The sequence below is a fragment of the Serinus canaria genome, chromosome 1A, assembly GCF_022539315.1.
Source record: "Serinus canaria isolate serCan28SL12 chromosome 1A, serCan2020, whole genome shotgun sequence".
Classification (NCBI taxonomy): Eukaryota; Metazoa; Chordata; class Aves; order Passeriformes; family Fringillidae; genus Serinus; species Serinus canaria.
The window spans coordinates 62,882,949-62,900,801 of record NC_066314.1 but is presented as its reverse complement, the minus strand read 5'-3'; the positions used below and the strand labels follow the sequence as shown (position 1 = coordinate 62,900,801).

At 38.4% G+C, this 17,853-nt stretch overlaps 1 protein-coding gene across 5 annotated transcripts in view; it reads left to right on the top strand.

Annotated features, from left to right (window-relative positions):
- CCDC91 (coiled-coil domain containing 91) overlaps positions 1-17,853 on the top strand; it is a 115,893-nt gene that overhangs the window by 89,682 nt on the left and 8,358 nt on the right. For 3 of the 5 annotated variants that reach the window (XM_009094199.4, XM_018918735.2, XM_018918736.3), the window contains one exon: positions 386-499. In XM_009094199.4, the coding sequence (XP_009092447.2) occupies positions 386-499 (114 nt within the window). Of the gene's footprint in view, positions 1-385; positions 500-1,351; positions 1,425-15,222; positions 15,297-17,853 lie in introns of those variants that run through there. The other 2 variants (XM_030238123.2, XM_050969701.1) reach the window with 2 other exon arrangements.

The window sequence follows — 17,853 nt, the reverse complement described above, 5'->3', positions numbered from 1 at the left end:
AGCCCTGAAGGGCTCAGGCAGCTGGAGCAGATGATCTTGTAGGTCTCTTCCAGCTGAAGTTGTGTGGCCTGATAACAGCAGCTGGTAAATCCCTGCCATCCCTGCTCCTGATGGAAGGTAAAACCTGAATTGCTTTATTATTTTCTGCCCACAGGGAACATTGTATTTCTATTAACATAGCTTTAAAGTGACTATTTCTCTCTTTTTTTCTCTTTCTTATTTACCCTTTAGTACTGAATTTATTGATTTTCATACATTTAGGATAACTATAGCTGGGAAAAGAGCATAGGGGCAATAGAAAATTAGCAAAAGGAAAAGGGATGACCTTTTATCACATTTGTGACTTTTTTTTTCATATACACTTGCTTGCTTTTCTTTTGGAAAGGAAATTGTCAAGGAAGCATTAATGGAGGAGCAGAAACGAAGTGAAAAGGCAATTGAAGAAGCAGTAAAAAGGACAACAGAGGAACTGATGGAATATATGAAAGAGCAGAAGAGGGTGAGTTACCAGTGGATAATGGGTCTCATCACAAACTGAGAAATTGATAAAGTTTGCTAAACCTCAGACCTCTCTTAAAATTCACAGGAAAACAGAATCCAGAGGTAGGTCTTCAGATCTTTCACTCATTTTTTCAAACAATTTGTTACTATGATACCTTTCTTCATGTATGTTTGTAGACTTTTAAGTCCATCACAAGCTGGAAAGCCGACATTAATAGTTCAGTTAAAATTTATAGCATTTTTTATTACATAAAGTAACATAAAGATGGGGCATAAATGCTGTCTGTCACATTTAAATCGTGATCTGAACTCAGATCATAGAAAACATTTCAGTACCAATAACAGGTGCTATTTTATGTTCACAAATGAACTTTATTGTGCAGTTTTTATGCACACAAAGGCCATTAATTTTTTCCTCTCAACCCGTATTATTTGAGAACCTAAAAATGTACTGATATTTTATGAAGTGTGATTTATAGCCAGTGCATTGGCCTTGTTATGAAATGTTGCAATGTTCTGAAAGTTGTTTTCAGATGTTCTATTCATGCTATATCCTGGCAGTTTAATGCTTGTGTATAAACAGTAAAATGTAGCTCAAGGGACTTTGATTTGCTTTCAGTAGGAGGAGAAAAAAATAACACACTTCTCCCCTTTGAAGCTCTTTATAAAAACATAAGCAAAAAATAATTTTTAAAAAACCTCTTTCATATGGCAGTAGCAGCCTGAGATCAAATTTCAGTATTCTCAATAAACAAAATCACTCAGCTTGAATCTAATGGGGAATGTTGTCCTGAGAAGGAAGCAGAAATAATGAGTTTGGCCTCTGCTTCTATATTCCCTGCTTTTATAGGTTAAAAAATACTATGGGAAAAAGGATTTACCTTCAGAAGTTTCACTCTGCTGCTAGCTAAGATTGCAGTTGGGTGAGTTCCTTCCATTATGCTGTGTGGGGAGACATTTCCTTTTAGCAGGATTTGTTTGATTTGGAAAGACAATTTAAACAGCATCCAGTGCAAAACATGATCCATAAGAATGTTTGAGCATATCTGAAGTCAGTTTATGAAGGATAAGCTGTGGGGAAGGAGAAGGTTGGTCTACTATTAAAATGACTTATCACAACTTATCATAAATGTCATAAATAAATGGATCAGTAAGGCCTCCAGTGCAGATCTATATGAAAATATGTACTTCAAATAAACAAAATCTTTGGTTTATCTGGTAGGAGCATAAATTCCTTTCATTTCATAGAGCATATTCAAAATTTTCAGCCAACTTTTTTTCTCTTTTTGATCAGTTGATACATATCCATTAATTTTTAAAAAAATCATACATAAGTAGAACTAGATTTTTCTGGCATAAGTTTATAAAGAATGCCTTTATTCAGGTTGGAAGTGAAAGATTTGCTTAACTCCAAATCATGTAGCATAATAGCTTTTAACTAATTATGTCAGAGGCAGAAAAAATGGTCAAAACTCATACACCTGTGAGAGTATAAATATACTTTATGGACTGTGCTAAGAAGTAGCAGCTTATGTAAGGAATTCTTAAAAAGAACTCAGGGAAAAAGCCTTGTCTAATATTTTGAGAGGTTTTTTGAGTTTTTTGATTGACAGGGGCATCCCAGGTACCAACTTGCAAAGGTAGTGGGCACTCTGTGTCATGATTGTTTTGAAAGTCTGTTTGTAGAATTCTTCAAACCATGGGCACAGCAGTATTTGTACTTGGTTAGCAGGGGATTATTCAAATTTGTAAAAAGTTACTTAACAAAAAGCAACAATAGCATTGTGCTAAAATGCTGACAAGAATAAATATAACTTCTTCTGTAATGAAGCCAAAAAAGTCACCAAAACTAGGGGAGAATTTGTTGGCATGTCTTTCCACCTTCAAAAAAAAGAACACTAAAGCTAAAAAAAGAGAAAAAAAAAACAGACAAGAAAAAAAAATACCTGATTGAAACAGGTATTTTCATACAATGAATGAAGATGTGGCATGTATTGTAATTATGCCATATGAACCCAGGTTTTTACAGATATATAGGCTATGTTGGCAGCAGTTCTAATTATATACTGCAGTCTTAGTTTTCTTTTCTCTGTTCTATAATAAATGAAGATTTTTATAGTAGAAAAATGAGGGTTTTTAATTGTTGCCATAGCTAACACCTTAAAAATGTGGCTATCTAAGATGTGAAGGAAATTTCCATCAGGAATTTAACTCTTTGTTATGACATGATTGTCTCATAGCCCCCACCATTCCAAAGCAGGCGTCAAAACTGAACTGGAGCCAGGCTATCCTGTCACTGACATGTTTTATGAAAAATCCTTTCTTTAGGATTTTTCCCTCTTGAGAAGTTGAGAGGCTTCAAGAACAAAATGCAAACAATTCTTATCTGTTGTTGTGGAATGTAACAGGTAGATTTGTGATTGGTCTCATCTGGTTGTTTCTAATTAATAGCCAATCACAGTCTACGTGTCCAGACTGTCTCAGTCAGACACAAGCTTTTGTTATTCTTTTTTATTCTTAGCTAAGCTTTCTGGTGAAGTCTTTTCTTCTATTCTTTTAGTATAGTTTTTAATATAATATATATCATAAAATAATAAACTAAGCCTTCTGAACATGGAGTCAAGATTCTCGTCTCTTCCCTCATCCTGAGACCCCTGTGAACAATGCATCACTATCCTGTCTGTTCAAAGACATTTTCCATAGCTCCCAAACTTGTAGAGATTTATTTCAACATTTGTAACACCTTGAAGAATCCATCTGAGTCAAATTCAAATGCATGTGTTAGTCAGAATTGTTTTCCCCAGCAAAGGTCCATCCACACTATGTCCAGAAAGCAATCTTTATTAATTGCCTGAAGGTATATTTGGCTGTGTAGTCTTGCTTTGCCTTCATCTGCAATAAATATCAAGAAGGCAAAACAGTGCTTCAACTTATTGCTGGTGGGGTGGACAGTGAGGGGACAGAGGTGAAGGGTAGCACACAGGTAAAAAGGCTTGGTTTGGAAAGACAGGTGTCTGCTAAGGAAGGCAGGAGCCTCCCCTGAAATGAAAAATGTAAACCCCTCCCACCAAATTTCTATAAATTTTAAATTAAGGGGCTCTCAAGCAAAAATATGGGAGCAGGAAGAATAGTTCTTTATTAGGGAAGAAATTTAAAAGATAAAATAAACAATGCAGTAAACCAAAACAATACTGGCAGAGTCAGAACACAACCTGACACCCTCTTGGCCAGGGTGCTGGTAGCAGTCCAGTTGGGATTGTGGCTGCAGTCCTCCTGGAGTGTCAGGTGTGGTTCTGTTGGAGCAGGGATCCTGTAGAAGGGTGGAGTCTTCCTCTGAAGATCCAGTGGAAGAGGCAGATGTTACTCTGGGAAATCCAGTGGAAATGCTGTTCTGGTGTTCCAGAATCTCCAGGTTATATCCAGGTAGGAATGCTTGACTCCTCCCTCTGGGCAGAGCATCGCCCAATGGGATGCTGCAGTTCCTATCAGCCCTGCAGTGACATTCCATAGCCTGTTATCAGCAGGTGTCTCCCTGGAGAGAGGATTGGGTGTGGAAGAGATAAGGAAAACTGCCCACTTGATAGAAGACAACTGCCATACAGATGGCAAACAGAATACCATTTGCTTGGCAATCCAGGACAGCACTGAAGTAGGGCTACGTGGCAAGCCACTATTTTCACTTCTGTCATACAAATAAATGTTATTTTTGGTTTGGATTCAGTGCATATCATGTGCCATAGAGCTCTGTCTGGGACACAGATGTAGAGGGAAGCCCAATCTTTTAATTGGTTAGAATTGAGTAAAGAAGCACTTGTCCTTGAGTATCCAAAGTCCATCTGTTTTGATGTAAGCTCAAGATTCACAGACCTGTTTATCAGTATTGTCTTGTGTTGCCAGATGTTCACCATGCTGTAACCTCTGGCCCTGCACTGTGGTTTCTGAACACCTGAGTGCTCTGGAAGCACCCAGCCCTGTGAGGAGCCCCAGCATATTAATTGCCCCTAGATTAATTGGCACATTTCAGGCCCTCAGGCTGTGCCTGCCTTAGTGAGTGCAGGAAGTGTTTGCCAGCTTTTTGCATTAATTGTTAACTAGTAATCCTTAAAAAACCCCAGAGCTGTACTACCTCATACAAGGAAATACCTCTACAAGTGTTCAGTATAAAAACAAACACTAGAATTTTTTAAGGATTAATAGTTTTATTTTGCTCAAACATCTTGCTGATGTGGCGGAATATATGTACATGTCTGTACATAGGCTCTCAGGTGTAGGTGTGTACATCCATGTTTGTGTTTGTTACCTGGGCATCAGAGCAAGGAGTAGAGCTTAATGTCCTGTAAATTCTGGTTTAGGATTAGAGCTCCCAAACCCTTATCCCTGGACTACACAACAGAAGCATAGCAGTGCCCTTCCCTGACCTGCAGAACTGCATTGCTTCTGCAATATTTTTGGGTAAAATCTGATTAATGGGTGCACTCTGCTCTGTTAGGAGTAAAAAGACAGGCTGGGCCAATCCCTGCTCCACTTTCTGTGGACTTCACATGGGGCTTTGGCCCATTTACTGAACAGTTTGCTTCAGTTGGCTGATGCTGAAGCGGATATAAACAAAGCTTTTTGCCAAAGTGCAGTTTGTAAGAGCTCCAAGGACCTTTCACATTTGTTGTTTGCTCCTGAATGCGATGCAATTCCAAGGTCCACTGAAATTTTGGAGGTGTGTTGCAAGCATTCCAGATTTGTGAGCAAAGGAGAAGTGTGATAATGCCCTGTGTAAAGGGGGGGTCCAGATCACAGCTTTTCCCTCATCCTCTGCTTGCACTTTGTCTCCTCTCACTGGTCCAGGGTGTGAAGGAGGTGCTGCCTGCACCTGATGGCCCAGGGAGCTGAAGAGTGAAAGACAAGAATTGCTTTAAGGCAGTAAGGTGAACTTTCAGAATCCACTGGTCTGAGAGAAGCCAAGGCAGCTGACTTAAGAGAGTAATGCTTCCTCTCAGAACTGAAAATAAGCTTGAAAATAAATAGAAAAATAGCAGATAAACAATATCTGAATAGAACAATATCAGTATTGCAGTATATTAATCTCTTTTCTTCTTAATCTTATTTTGAGGCTGTGTGTTGGCCTTTTCTTTGCATTCATACTGTGAACCTACAGATGTTGTGCAGTTTTCTGTAACTCCTGCTGTTTTATGAGGACAATTCCTGAAATATATTTATGTTTTATATGATTGGCTGAGATTATTTTTTAATTAATTTGCAGATAGGAAGTAAAAGACACAAACAAACTTTATACTTTTTGTTTTTAAAAACTGAATGAAAATATTGAAAGCTTTGTAATACTGACTTAAGCCAGTATGTCTGTTTATCAGGGGACATCTATACATTCCAGAATGTCACCCAGAGAATTCTGGTGGGGCTTTGTATTTCCAAATGTCTCATAAAAATTCTGATGATCAAGGCAATTGTTTGATCACTACTGTACTTCAAACTAAGATCTGTATCCAGTTACTTGTTAGAAAAGTCAGGTAATTCTTTGCTGCTTTTTTTTTTCATACTTGGACAGACTTGCCTTCTTGAACATAATCTGCAAATGTTAAAAACTTTCATCAAAAACTTTTCTTTAAAACTAAGCCTTGTTAATTCTAAAATCACACAAATATTAGGAAGTCTTGTAGAATAGAGGTTTACAAAAGTATTCTGTTATAATATTCAGATACTTGGCCTGTGCTGCATGTTTCAAGTTGTTTATAAATGTCATAGTTCAGTAATTTACTGCCTATTCACTCAATTGAATGATTAAAAATATTAATTCAATATGTTTTATTTATTTATTATTTATTATGGCAGACAAAAAAAAAGGTCTAATATTATTAGAATGATAATTGCCTAATGAATTTGTGACCATTAGCTGTATAGGGATAAAAAATAGTTCTTGAAGTTGGTATACAAAGGAGAGAGTAAGTTACAAGAGGAAAAGTTTTCTACCAAATAAATCTTGTGCTGGATAGGTTATTTAAAGAACTTCTCTAAATCACAAAGACTCACTTCATGAGGTGGGTAGCCAGCCAACAAGCATATTTTAATATTTCCTATTTACATGGACATTCATCTCCCCTCAGGAAAATCTACTGCTTGTTTTCTGACAGCAAAGCTGAGGACATTAATCAGTCACCTTTTGTCTGCTAATTGCACACAGCTCTTGTTGGCTTTAAAGATCATATTTGGGGCTGTCAGGAAAAAACTACGTGTTAGGGCTTGAGTAATCACTGGAATGGCAGATCTGTTTGTCATGCAGCCCCTGCTTCCCAGAAGGTCAGACACTTGCCATAAATGCACTCCCATCCTGATTTAAGGGTCAGATTCTGAGAGCAGAGATGTCACCATTGTAACAAAACTCTCTGTACTACTGGGTGCTCCCATATGGTTTGTGCAGCTGTGCCTCATAACCTTTAGAAGAAAACAGAGCTAAACATTTCTCTGACTAATGGTTACCAAAATACTGCAGAATTGAGAATGGCCAAAGAGATACTTTTGGGGGTTTTGTGTTTAATAGAGATTTATTTTTTTGATACTACAGAAAATAAGGGCCCATTTCAACCACAGTGTTTATATTTAAGAATCACTAGCAAGCTGATGTAAGCCATGTCTGTCTCACAGTAAAGCAAAAAAAAAGCCAACAAGTTTCTCTGCTGATTTTGCATAGAGTAATTACCCATTTAGTTTGCTAATAGTGCAGATGCTTTTGGAAAACAGAATTCCAGGCTCATGCCAGGGATATGTGGGATGTGCCAGGACAGGCACCTTGGCTCTTTGCCACATAACCAGAAGAACCAGAGTTATTTTTGCTCTTTTCTGAAAAAGACTTGGAATATTTGTAAAATACTGTTTTACCCTGATAAAACACCTTTATAGAAGGTCAGCTTATTCCAGGCAAGAGCAAGTCACACCTTTTCCCACTTCCAGTGGGATTATTCTGCAGTGCAACAAGTATTTACCACCTGAAAGGGGAATTGTGCATTTCATTCTGTGCAGAGATGCAGTGTAGTCACAATGCTTCAGAAGGGAAGAAAAATAGTGATCCAGTTGTGTCCAAGAAAGCAGAACACATCTGACATAATCTGACAGTAAATCAGATTAAAACTGCTAATTTCCTCCATGGTTATCCTTGTTTTTCAGGGTTATTTCTAATAGCATACTGTGTTTATGGAGTGTATTTTGTATGCTTATTTTGTCTGAAGGAAACAGGTAAACCTTTGTTTCCACCTTTTGAGTAGGCTTCTAAGTGATAAACTGACTTTTGGGGTTGGTTATGGTATAAAAATCCCATTTCAGGGTTTTTTTAAGTGCATGTGCTATGTTTCTTAATTAAATATATTCACACACATCTGATTTATCATGAATGCGCTTTTAGAACTTCTTGGGGGTTTTATGTTTGATTTTGTCATTTAGCAGCAAAGGCTATATAAATCTATTGTGAAAGCACCTTTACCAGTACAGATTGTGGAAGGTGATCTATTTTACAATTGCTATAAGCCCTGTTATCTATGTAGATTTTTCTTCCTTAAAATGTGAAGTATTTCCTGTGCAATTTCTTCATTCTTTGATATTTTAAGAAAAGATTTTATGATTAATTTAGTTATTTAAGGTAAAGACTGAAAAATAATGCGTGAAGCTCAAGTTCAATTAGATTTATCCACCTTGTGGAGGAGAGGCTGCTGCAAATTCATTTGGGTTTTCAAATTGTCTGAGGAATTGTCTGCAATTCTGAAATCTGACCTTATGAGAAGATTTGTGCACCTTTGCATAGTTACTCTGTAATTCATCCATCAGAACTGTCTCAGAAAATGGTCAATTTTCTTAAATTCTTCTTGAGCAAACCTGACTCAATTTTCTCCCTTTACATTTCAAGTGCTGCAGTTGATAAAACATTTTAGTTCTTTACAATATTGGCATAAATGCCTTAGTTATCATATAGGTTATATAGTCATTACCAAACCTTGAAATTTATAACCCTTTTTGTAGTAAGAATTAGATCAAACTAATGACGAAGGTCAGTACAGCAGAAGAGAAATAAGATGTCTGTCTGGTGGCTGAAACTGCCTATGACTGTAAAAAAGGGTTTGAAAACAATATTACTACCAGAAAACACCTTCAAACATCAGTTTGTTTGCAAACAACTGTGGTTAATTGGCACCTCTTAGCAGACAGAAAAAAATCCCCCATGTTTTTTCTCACTATTGATTTTTCATTTTCTACTTTCAAAGGTGACTATCACTGTAGAAAAATCTCTGTATGCAATTGGTGTTTCTGCCACTGAGGAAGTGTCAGGAGGCTGGACCCATTTTCATTTTACCTATACACCAATCCTCATGCTTATTGTCCTAACTGCAGTCATAGCAAATTTTTAAAATTAAAAAGTGGTTTTGAAAGCAGTTTGGCTTTCTGTCCAACTAAGAATTGACATAAAGTTCAACTACTGGTTATCTGTGTTTTGTCTTTCCTGAAATTATTGAATGGGATGCTTTCTAGACTTTCATTATATGGGTAGCACCTCTATTTAGATGAGAATTCCTTGACCTTCTGTTGTTGGCTGCACCTTTGCTTTTCTTCTCTGTGCTTCCATGCATGATGGAAACTCCTTTTATGATACATCTACTGGCAGTAACCACTGCAACTCCACAAAAGTTCCTCTTGAAACATGAATCCTAATGTAGCTTTAAACCCTAGAGCTCAGATTTTTTTGGGTGCTAACTCATTTGGATTAGAAATTACTGCTTTTGCTTTACTTATATTGCCTAATTTTTTTCAACTGTGCACATCCAGTATTTATTTTCTTTTAAGTAAATTTGCTCAATTATTTTATTTCTAATAAAGTAGATCATTACACAACTGAGATGATGATGAATGGAAAGAAAATAAGAAACCCCTATACTTCCTTTCAGAAAAGTACTCCATGTGAATGTGAAACTATTGCTCTGAAAACTTCTAAATTACCCACAAATGTCTTGAACAGGAAAGAACTGTTCCCACATAGTACTACATTAACTTCAGTAACTAGACTGGTATTGTACTTCCTGCAGGTTATTACATCTAATACTCAGGTTTTTTTAAATTTATGCTTGACTTTATGGTTCCAGCAGGGGTGCTGATGTGATTGCTGTTGAGGACTGATGTGCTTGCATGGTTAGAATGTGTCTGCTGCAACCATTTTTGGCTCTAGCTTAGAACAATATTAAGGATCCAGCACTCTGCCCTCTTAGTAATTCCTTACTCCAGGGGAGGCAGGACAAACACACAAATCAGACCTGAACCATGGAATCACAATGGTTTGGTTTGGAAGGGACCTGGAAGGCCATGTTGGGCTCCAACCCCCCCACCATGGGCAGGGACACCTCTCACTAGATGACCCAGGGCACCATCCAGCCCTGCCTTGAACACTTCCAGGCATGGAGCATCCACAAATTCTCTGGGCAACCTGCTCCAGTGTCTCAGCACCCTCTGATTAAAATAACAGTGCTGTTGGTGAGGCCATGAATTGACACCTGCTGGGTCTCACTTTGTTATTCACATTGAGGGGCTGATTTGAAAGATAAAGCTTGGAATTCACTCCATTTATTGGGTAGCAGGCTAGAGTGTGTTGTGTCTTATATGTTTCAAGTTAACATTGTGTGTTAGTGGTGGAGCAAGTCTCTGTTCCAATTCTTAGTGCACCCTTCCCTCTGTCTCCTTGGTAAATTGGCAGCTTCTTCAGATTCCCTATGCATGACAGGTAAGTTATTGTTAATCCCTGCTTTGAGTCATGGGCACAGTCTGCTCTCTGAGTCACATCAGTTTTCAACCCAGATTCACATCAGGGATTGAGTGTCTTAGAGCAGTGTTTATATTGGACACTCCATACATCCCATGTGGATCCAGACTGCAGTTTTTCCCACATAGGGGATAATTCCTCTGCATCTTGAGACATCACAGAAGCTGGGATTAGGATAGGCAGGGCTGACTGTTCCCTTCTTGGGCAAGAGACCCCCATCCCTTACCTGGAACAGGGGCTGTATCCCTTACTCCAGATCCATCTTCATGGAGACACTGCAGAAGGCTGGAGATTTGGGAGAGAGAGAGAGGGAAAAACTAATAGCTGGAGCAACACACTCTCACCTTGAACTCAGTGTTTAGGAAGAGAATGTGGGAATACAAGGGGTAGCTTAAAGAGATGCTGGTAGGAGGTGTTCCAGTATCAGAGTTCTGATATTAGTATGTCAGATCTCTGTGAACAGGAAGGATCCCACCTGAGAAACTTATGTTACAAATTAGTGACTTCCATTTATTGATCTGTTCCTGTTAAGTCACTTGCAAAATTGTGCATCAAAACCAGGGAATTTAGTTTTGAACTCTTGTAGGTAAAGCTTATGCCCTCAGGCAGTTATTATCAGAACTTTGATATGTGTTGCTGCTTTGCAAGCGTGGTTGATTTCAAGAGTCAAGCACAGCTTTCTTCTGAAGGTTTATTATTTGAAGACAAGTGCAAGTGAGAGAGGTTACGAAAATCAGTTTCTTTTATGTTATTAATCTCAAATGAGTGATTTTTTTGCCTTTTTTTTTTATAATACTTGCTATATTTTAATGTGCCTTAGAAGAAAATAGGGTGTCATTACCATTCTTGTTGCTGAATGTTTGGCTTGGCATTTGATGCAAGGCCTCAATTGCAGGCTGACGTGCCAGCAGCTGAAGCTGAAAACAAGACTGCGGTGGGCAAACTCCAGATTTAATTTCAGAAAGAGTGTTTATATTTTCCCTGGGGCCCCATTAATGGGAGTCCAAACCCTAAACATTACCACCAACACATTTTAACAGACCATTTTCCCAGTTTTTAAAGTGTGGTGTCACCTTGAGTATTTTTCTTTCAACTTTTCCTCCTCCTTCTTCTAGCTTTAAAAGAAAATCAATGAAGTTGTATCATTTTGGGCTGAATTCAGTGTTGTGTTTGGAGAACATAAATTTCTGTGTAATGCAACAAGGTGGCATTCAAAAATATTTAGTCCTATCTTCTGTTTCTGCATCAGCTATTTTAATAATTCAGCTGCTGCAAGTTACAAGTGCAAAACGTGGTGTTACTGCAGAGCTCAGCACCATCCAGTGTGTCCTAGGGGTCCCCATGGTGATGTCCTGAAGCCACCTGATGTCAGGACATCTGTGCCATGCCCAGGCTGAACTTGGGACCAACAGGTCACTGCCAAGAGGGACTCCAGTGGTGGGGTCACTGAGAGTTCCTTAGCTCAGTTTCCTGCTCCTTCAGCTGGGCCTGTTTTGTGGCTTTAATAGGATTAAAGAAACATTTACATTGATGTTTTAGGAGCATTTTCACACTGCTCCTTTGCCCAGCTCAAAGAGCAGCCTAAATCCAAAGGATTAAGCCAGGGATTTATGGGAAGTTGTAGTGTAAGATGAGTTTGGTGCACCTGGCTCTCCTTTTCTCCTCTGTGGATAAGGATCCTGAAGCAGTGTGATGTATCTGCAGGGGATACAGAAGTGGGCCTGCCATTTCTTCCTGAACTTTTAGGTCTCTATAAGCTTTAAAATCATTATTTCCAAATATTAAAAGGAAAGTATAGTCCCCTGGGGAGGAATGTAGTATTTCTATCAATTGATCCTATCAGGCATTTTTCTTCAGAGGACTTTTTGGCATTTTTCTGCTACTTTTCAATAGCAAAACATCATGCATTCAAGAAAATTTTATTTTCCTGGAAATTATAGTGCTCTGGTTTTAACAAATGGAAAGGGGGAAAAATACAATTCTCTGCCACTTAGTTTCATTGAAATACAAAGAAAATTGTTAAATAACCAAAATTATAATTTCCAAACTCTTTGAGTGATCATTTATGCTGATGAAAGCGATTTAGTTGAAACTACATACATAGCCTATTGTAGGGTTTTCTGCAATTACTTCAGTGTAAAATTGCCAGAGTTTGAAATTCTTTACTTAAGTTAAAACTGTTTCATATATCCTTTTGTGCCACAGTGTATTAATCTACAAAGACTGAGATTATGGCTGTACTCTTTAGTCAGGCGAGATTCCAGCTGAAACTGAAATCAAGTGGTATTATTACTGAGAAAATATTGTGCTATCAAAGCCAAAAAGGGAAAAAAATAACAGGATGAATGATAATGTTCAGCAATGAGATGGCTGGATACTCCACTATTTCAAAGCTACTCTTGTGATTGAGATGTGTTGTTTTTAATCCAATGTGTATCATCTTAATTACTGTAAGAGTAACTTTGGATTTGCTCTGCAAACACGTAATTATTCAGCTGGCTCTGTGGATGTAGAGTGTTCACAGGAATAAAGACTTGCAGTGTGCACTGTGCTGATGTCACCCAGATCTAACTATCAGTGGAGAGTGGTGTGTTTTCTCATCATCAGGTGGTTGGGCACCACCTGAGGTCCAGGGAAAGGCAAGATCTGTCATCCAGGATTCCTCCATGAGAAGGCAGAGGAGGCTCCCAAATCTCTCTGTTGTCCATGAGGAAGGCTGTGTGTGACAGGAGGAAGAGAGGCATCCTTACACACCTCTGCCCCCCTGCAAGGGAGCTCTCCTGTGTGCCTCCTGATCCATCCCTCAGTGTTAGAATTTCATGGTGTACTTCTGGAAATGTGAGAATTGTAACCAGATCGTCTCTTTGAAGATTGGTTGTTTTGTGTTCTCTGTGACTTTCTCAAAATATGTTTTGCTATTGAGTAGAGGAAAAAATTTCAGAGTTCTTGATGAGGTGTGTGTGGGATTAACCATTTTTAGTGCAACTTGTGACTCTTGTCCAGGGGCATTTTCAAGAGACCTTTTGATTAACCAAGAGTAGGTAATTTAAAGAATAAAAAAAAAGAACAAGAACAACAAACCCCAGAAAAATCTATGCATCCATGTGTGCAAATGAACATGAGTATCTTGTCATCCTAGTGAGAAAGTTAGTTCAGCTGAATTTGGAAGTTTAAACATTTAATATTCTATTAGACTGAGTAAGTGAGTGTTTGGAGGAGGAGGACTTTGGGGATTTTTTTGTCATTCCTATTAAAATAAAACCTTAATTATTTGCTGTCTTTGTCTTTCAAATTCATCCATATGCTTGTAACTGTATTTTTTTTAACTGTAATTTCTTGATTCAGAATTTATGAGACTGTGCAACTAGGTATTTTTGTAACATAACAGCAGTTATAAATTTGATCTTTAAGTTGGTGTAATCCACATTGCTTTGTACTAGATGGAAAGTTTAATCATTTCAATATGATCACTTGGATTAATTAAAGCTAAGAATATCATCTGCAGTTTTATTTTCTTAGTCATAGGTCAACTTCTTGGCTTTTTCCAAGTCCCTGCTGTACCATTCTTTTAGCACCAAGGGGATCCTAAAGAGTCTTAGAAAGTTAATGATGGCTGTGCTCAGCAAAGGCTTTTTGGCATGCACCTGCAAGGCTGCAGAAGAGAAGAGGCAATTGTTCCACTCTGATTGATTTTATTGTGAGTTCCCGGTGCAGAGATCAGAAGTTGGGTCACTGTCTCTTCCATCCCTAGATTCTTGTGATGCCATTGTAATCACACTGGAATTGAGGCCCAAGGAGACAAAGACAGAACACAGAAGCCCCTTTTCTCCATTGTTGCCATGACATGCAGGGGCAGCTTTGTGCTCTCTGTGTTTGTGTTGCAAAGACCCAGAGATCACAGTCATTTTAACGAGGTGCTCTTGGAACTTCTCTGTCCATGTACCAGGATAGGATCAGCCCAGAGTTCTTGCAGAACCACCACAAAGTCACATTGCTTGGCAGATTGTCTTGGCAGTAGAGATTTGAAGGCAAATTATTTTTTTTCTCTTGTTCACTGCGCAAGTAAAATGAGTAGATAACTTTGTATATAAGGATGGTTTATTCTGTTCTGAGCTGTGTTTTGCTACAGCTGAGGAATATTTGTAGTTCAGGGTTTGTTTGGGGTTTTTGTGGTGCTTCTCATTTACACCCAGGTCCTTTTATGTGGAGATACTTGAACCTCAGTAGTTTTATCTGCTTACTCTTTAGGCTGGGGAATTGAGACTTTTCATAGTTGGTCATATGCAGGAAAATTCAGGGTATTTTTACCCCAAATTTTGCAGCTTCTTTGCTCTTTTCAGATATTTTTTTTTTGCTGTTTTCATCCTGGTTTTATGTTTTTATCAGGTATGTTTTTTGCTGAACTCAGATCTTTTAAAAGTAAATGGGAAAGTGTGCCTTACCATATGTGTTTTGATGAATCTTTCCTATAATTATTTCCTGCAATTGGATTCCTGCAGCAAAGCCAGTGGGATCAAAATTTGAGACTTCATCAAGTTGTCTATGAAGCTAGAGAAACGTGTAAAGAAATAAATTTTCTTACCTACAGCAGTAGCAAGATTAGATAGATGAAGCAAAGGGATGTGGTTTCCTGTTTACTTTTTGCATTCAAATATTTACCTGTGTGTTAGAAATTCAGCAAGATGCTTCAATGACTTATTGTTAATAAGTATATATGTTATTTTTCTGCTTTGGCTGCAGGCTCCTGACTCATATAATTTGGTCAAGTATATTTTTCTCTCCCGTGCCCTTTCCCTCCACCACACCCTGCTAAGCAACAGTTTCTTCTGGTTTGTTTGTTTTGGGGTTTTTTTACTAATGTGAAACAAGATATTGTTGATGTGAAAAACTGCTGTTCTCTTTGTGGTTGTATGTGAAAGAGCTTTTACAGCAACTTCATGAGCCAGAGAGAAGTTTGATAAGAGGATCCATGTTTCCCCCTGAAAGAATTTTCTACCAAGGTCATTGACATAGAAACCAAGAAAGAAAGGAGGATAAATCAGAGAGACCTGCAGCTGTCTATTCCAGTAAGCACTTTGCCTGTCCTTCCTGACCAATGAGTAAACTGTAAGCTTAGGAGCTCTGTAGGAATGTATAAAAAGCATGCATGCTATTATAAAACAGGGTTTGAAGCCTTCTGGAAATGGAATGTTGCTTTGTATTGTGATCATCTCAACTAGGACAATTTTATGTTCTGGGTGTGATTTCTCACCAAGGCCTTGACAGAAATTTGCATCTGGAAAAGCAGCAGAATAGCCAGGCAGGTACCCAAAGGAGCCTTTGCTTTGGGGAATGCACTCTATCCCTGCTGTTGAGGAGTCTCTGCTGGCTGGCAGTTGCAGGAAGGATTTGGAGTGGCATGGAGCAGAAAACCTGCAGATTATTGTGTCCTGCTGGTTGTTTCTCCCTCCCCTTTAGAATCTTCCTGCCTGTGGTGTTGTGAGTGATGACATGCTGAGAGCTGTGGGTACTCAGTCTGTGTGTGTTTTGAAACAAGGAGGTCTTGCCTTTGATGACAGTGTTGCAGCTGCAGCTTTATGAACTGTTTTGCCAGCAGCTGCCCTGAATTTGGCTGTGGTAGCTTGGCTTCAAGCACCAAACTGAGTTTTTCAGTAAAATGTTACTGCCAGAAAAAAAACATTGTGTTCAATCTTCTCAATACTGAAGAAGTCCAGTAGTAATTGTGGGCTCAAAAATTTCTGTCTGAATAGTAGGACATTAATTTTGTATTCCCTGAACCTTAATGTATAATTGCTTATCCTAATGCATGTATATTGCCACAGATTTAATGCTAAATTTATCACAGATTTGCTGCAGCCTGTTTTTCCTCATTTAATTTCTTTGTGTGAATCTATCATCTGTAGTTTACAATGGTAATTTTAGAAAGATACCTGTATTCCATGTGATATCACTTTTGCCCATGACTTCTAGAATGTCCTGTTTCATCCTGTCACATCTTAAAGTTTCATTGAAATGAAAACCTGGCTGTTAAATGAAGTGTTCCTCAAAAGCAAGAGGTGGGATTTTTCTGCTGCTTCTTCTATTTGCCAAATTCCAGTGTGTTGTCAGGGGACACTTGGCTTTAGAGGTTGTGACAGATAGTGTCCAAGTTTCACAGGAACCTTCAGAGAATCGTGATGCAACTGCAGCCTCCTTGATATCTGGGTAGATTCATTACAGTCTGACTCATTGTGTTATTTGTAGCTTCACCCTTCCATATAACACAGTTTTTTTCACCTCCCAGCCTAAACCTTCTCTGCCTTGTGTGTTACCAACCACCTGTTACCCTTCTTGGAGGCAAGGCTCCTGCTGAGCCTTCTGTTCATGAAGGATTATATTATATTAGATAGAGATGTTTAGAAGGCACCCATGGCAATGGAGTTGCAGTCCTACAACTGTGGTTTCACAGTCATGCACATTACTAGGGTATTTTTCTTTTCAATTTGTATGCACTGCAAACACTTATGATGCAATGATTATTTCTGTTTTACATACTTATTCACAGATAATGCAAAATACATATTCACAGTAACAAAAATATTGTTCTGATTATTGTCTGTATTTGCTGTTTGCTTTTCAGTTAGGCTCAATTAATCCAGTTCTGTAGATATCATCTGGGGACTGTAAGGCAATTCTGTGAGCATGACTCAACATGAGCCCATCAGATAACATTTTTTTATTTGGCTGGATAACAATAGCAATCTTTTTGTGTAGGAAGATTGTTGCTGCTTTTAACCAAGCGTGGTTACTGTGGATTAATTTGGAACATGTTTGCATTCTGACAAATGAAACATATCTTGGATACCAGATCTATCACCCAGCCCTGCACTCTGGGCTTTTCAGGAAGCATGGTCTGATAGCCTTCAGGCATTTTCCTGGAAAGGTGGCAATTTGGGTTTATGAAGCTCCACAGAAGCCCTGTGTGATCTCTGCCAAGTCATTTGTAGCTGTGTTAAATCAGGATGTGATAGTGCCCAAGACTGATTTGGTTACTTAAAACAGTTGGAGATTAGGAGAAAACTGTTAAGGACTTCTGCACTCTATGAGCATTCAGGCTCTAACAAGCCTGGATAGAAATCAATCTGAGCCACTTATAAATCCTTTATTTAGGTGCTGCTGTAAAGTTCTAAGTTCTCTTTTTTCATATCAGAGGAAGTGCTCTGATGAATTTGGCCACATTGTGGTTAGTCTTCTGCCTGTGCCTGCCTTGTGGAGACTGCAATCCATTGTGTTTCAGAAGCTGTGTAGGCATTTACCAGGGCCCAATATTAACTGTTTGTCAGTCAGAGATTTTGAAGGCACTGTTTGCGTGTGTTTCTGCATGTGTGTTTGAAGAAGCTTGAATCTGTGACTTAAAACCACAACAATCAGATTGCTGGACCAATCAGCAATTATGGTAACTCTTTTTTTTAGTGTATGGATATAGTCTGTAAATAATTTTTAGAAAAGAAAAAACCCCGTGTTTGTAACCTGTTAAGGAGGTGGGTCACTGTAGAGATTTCTCATGGGCT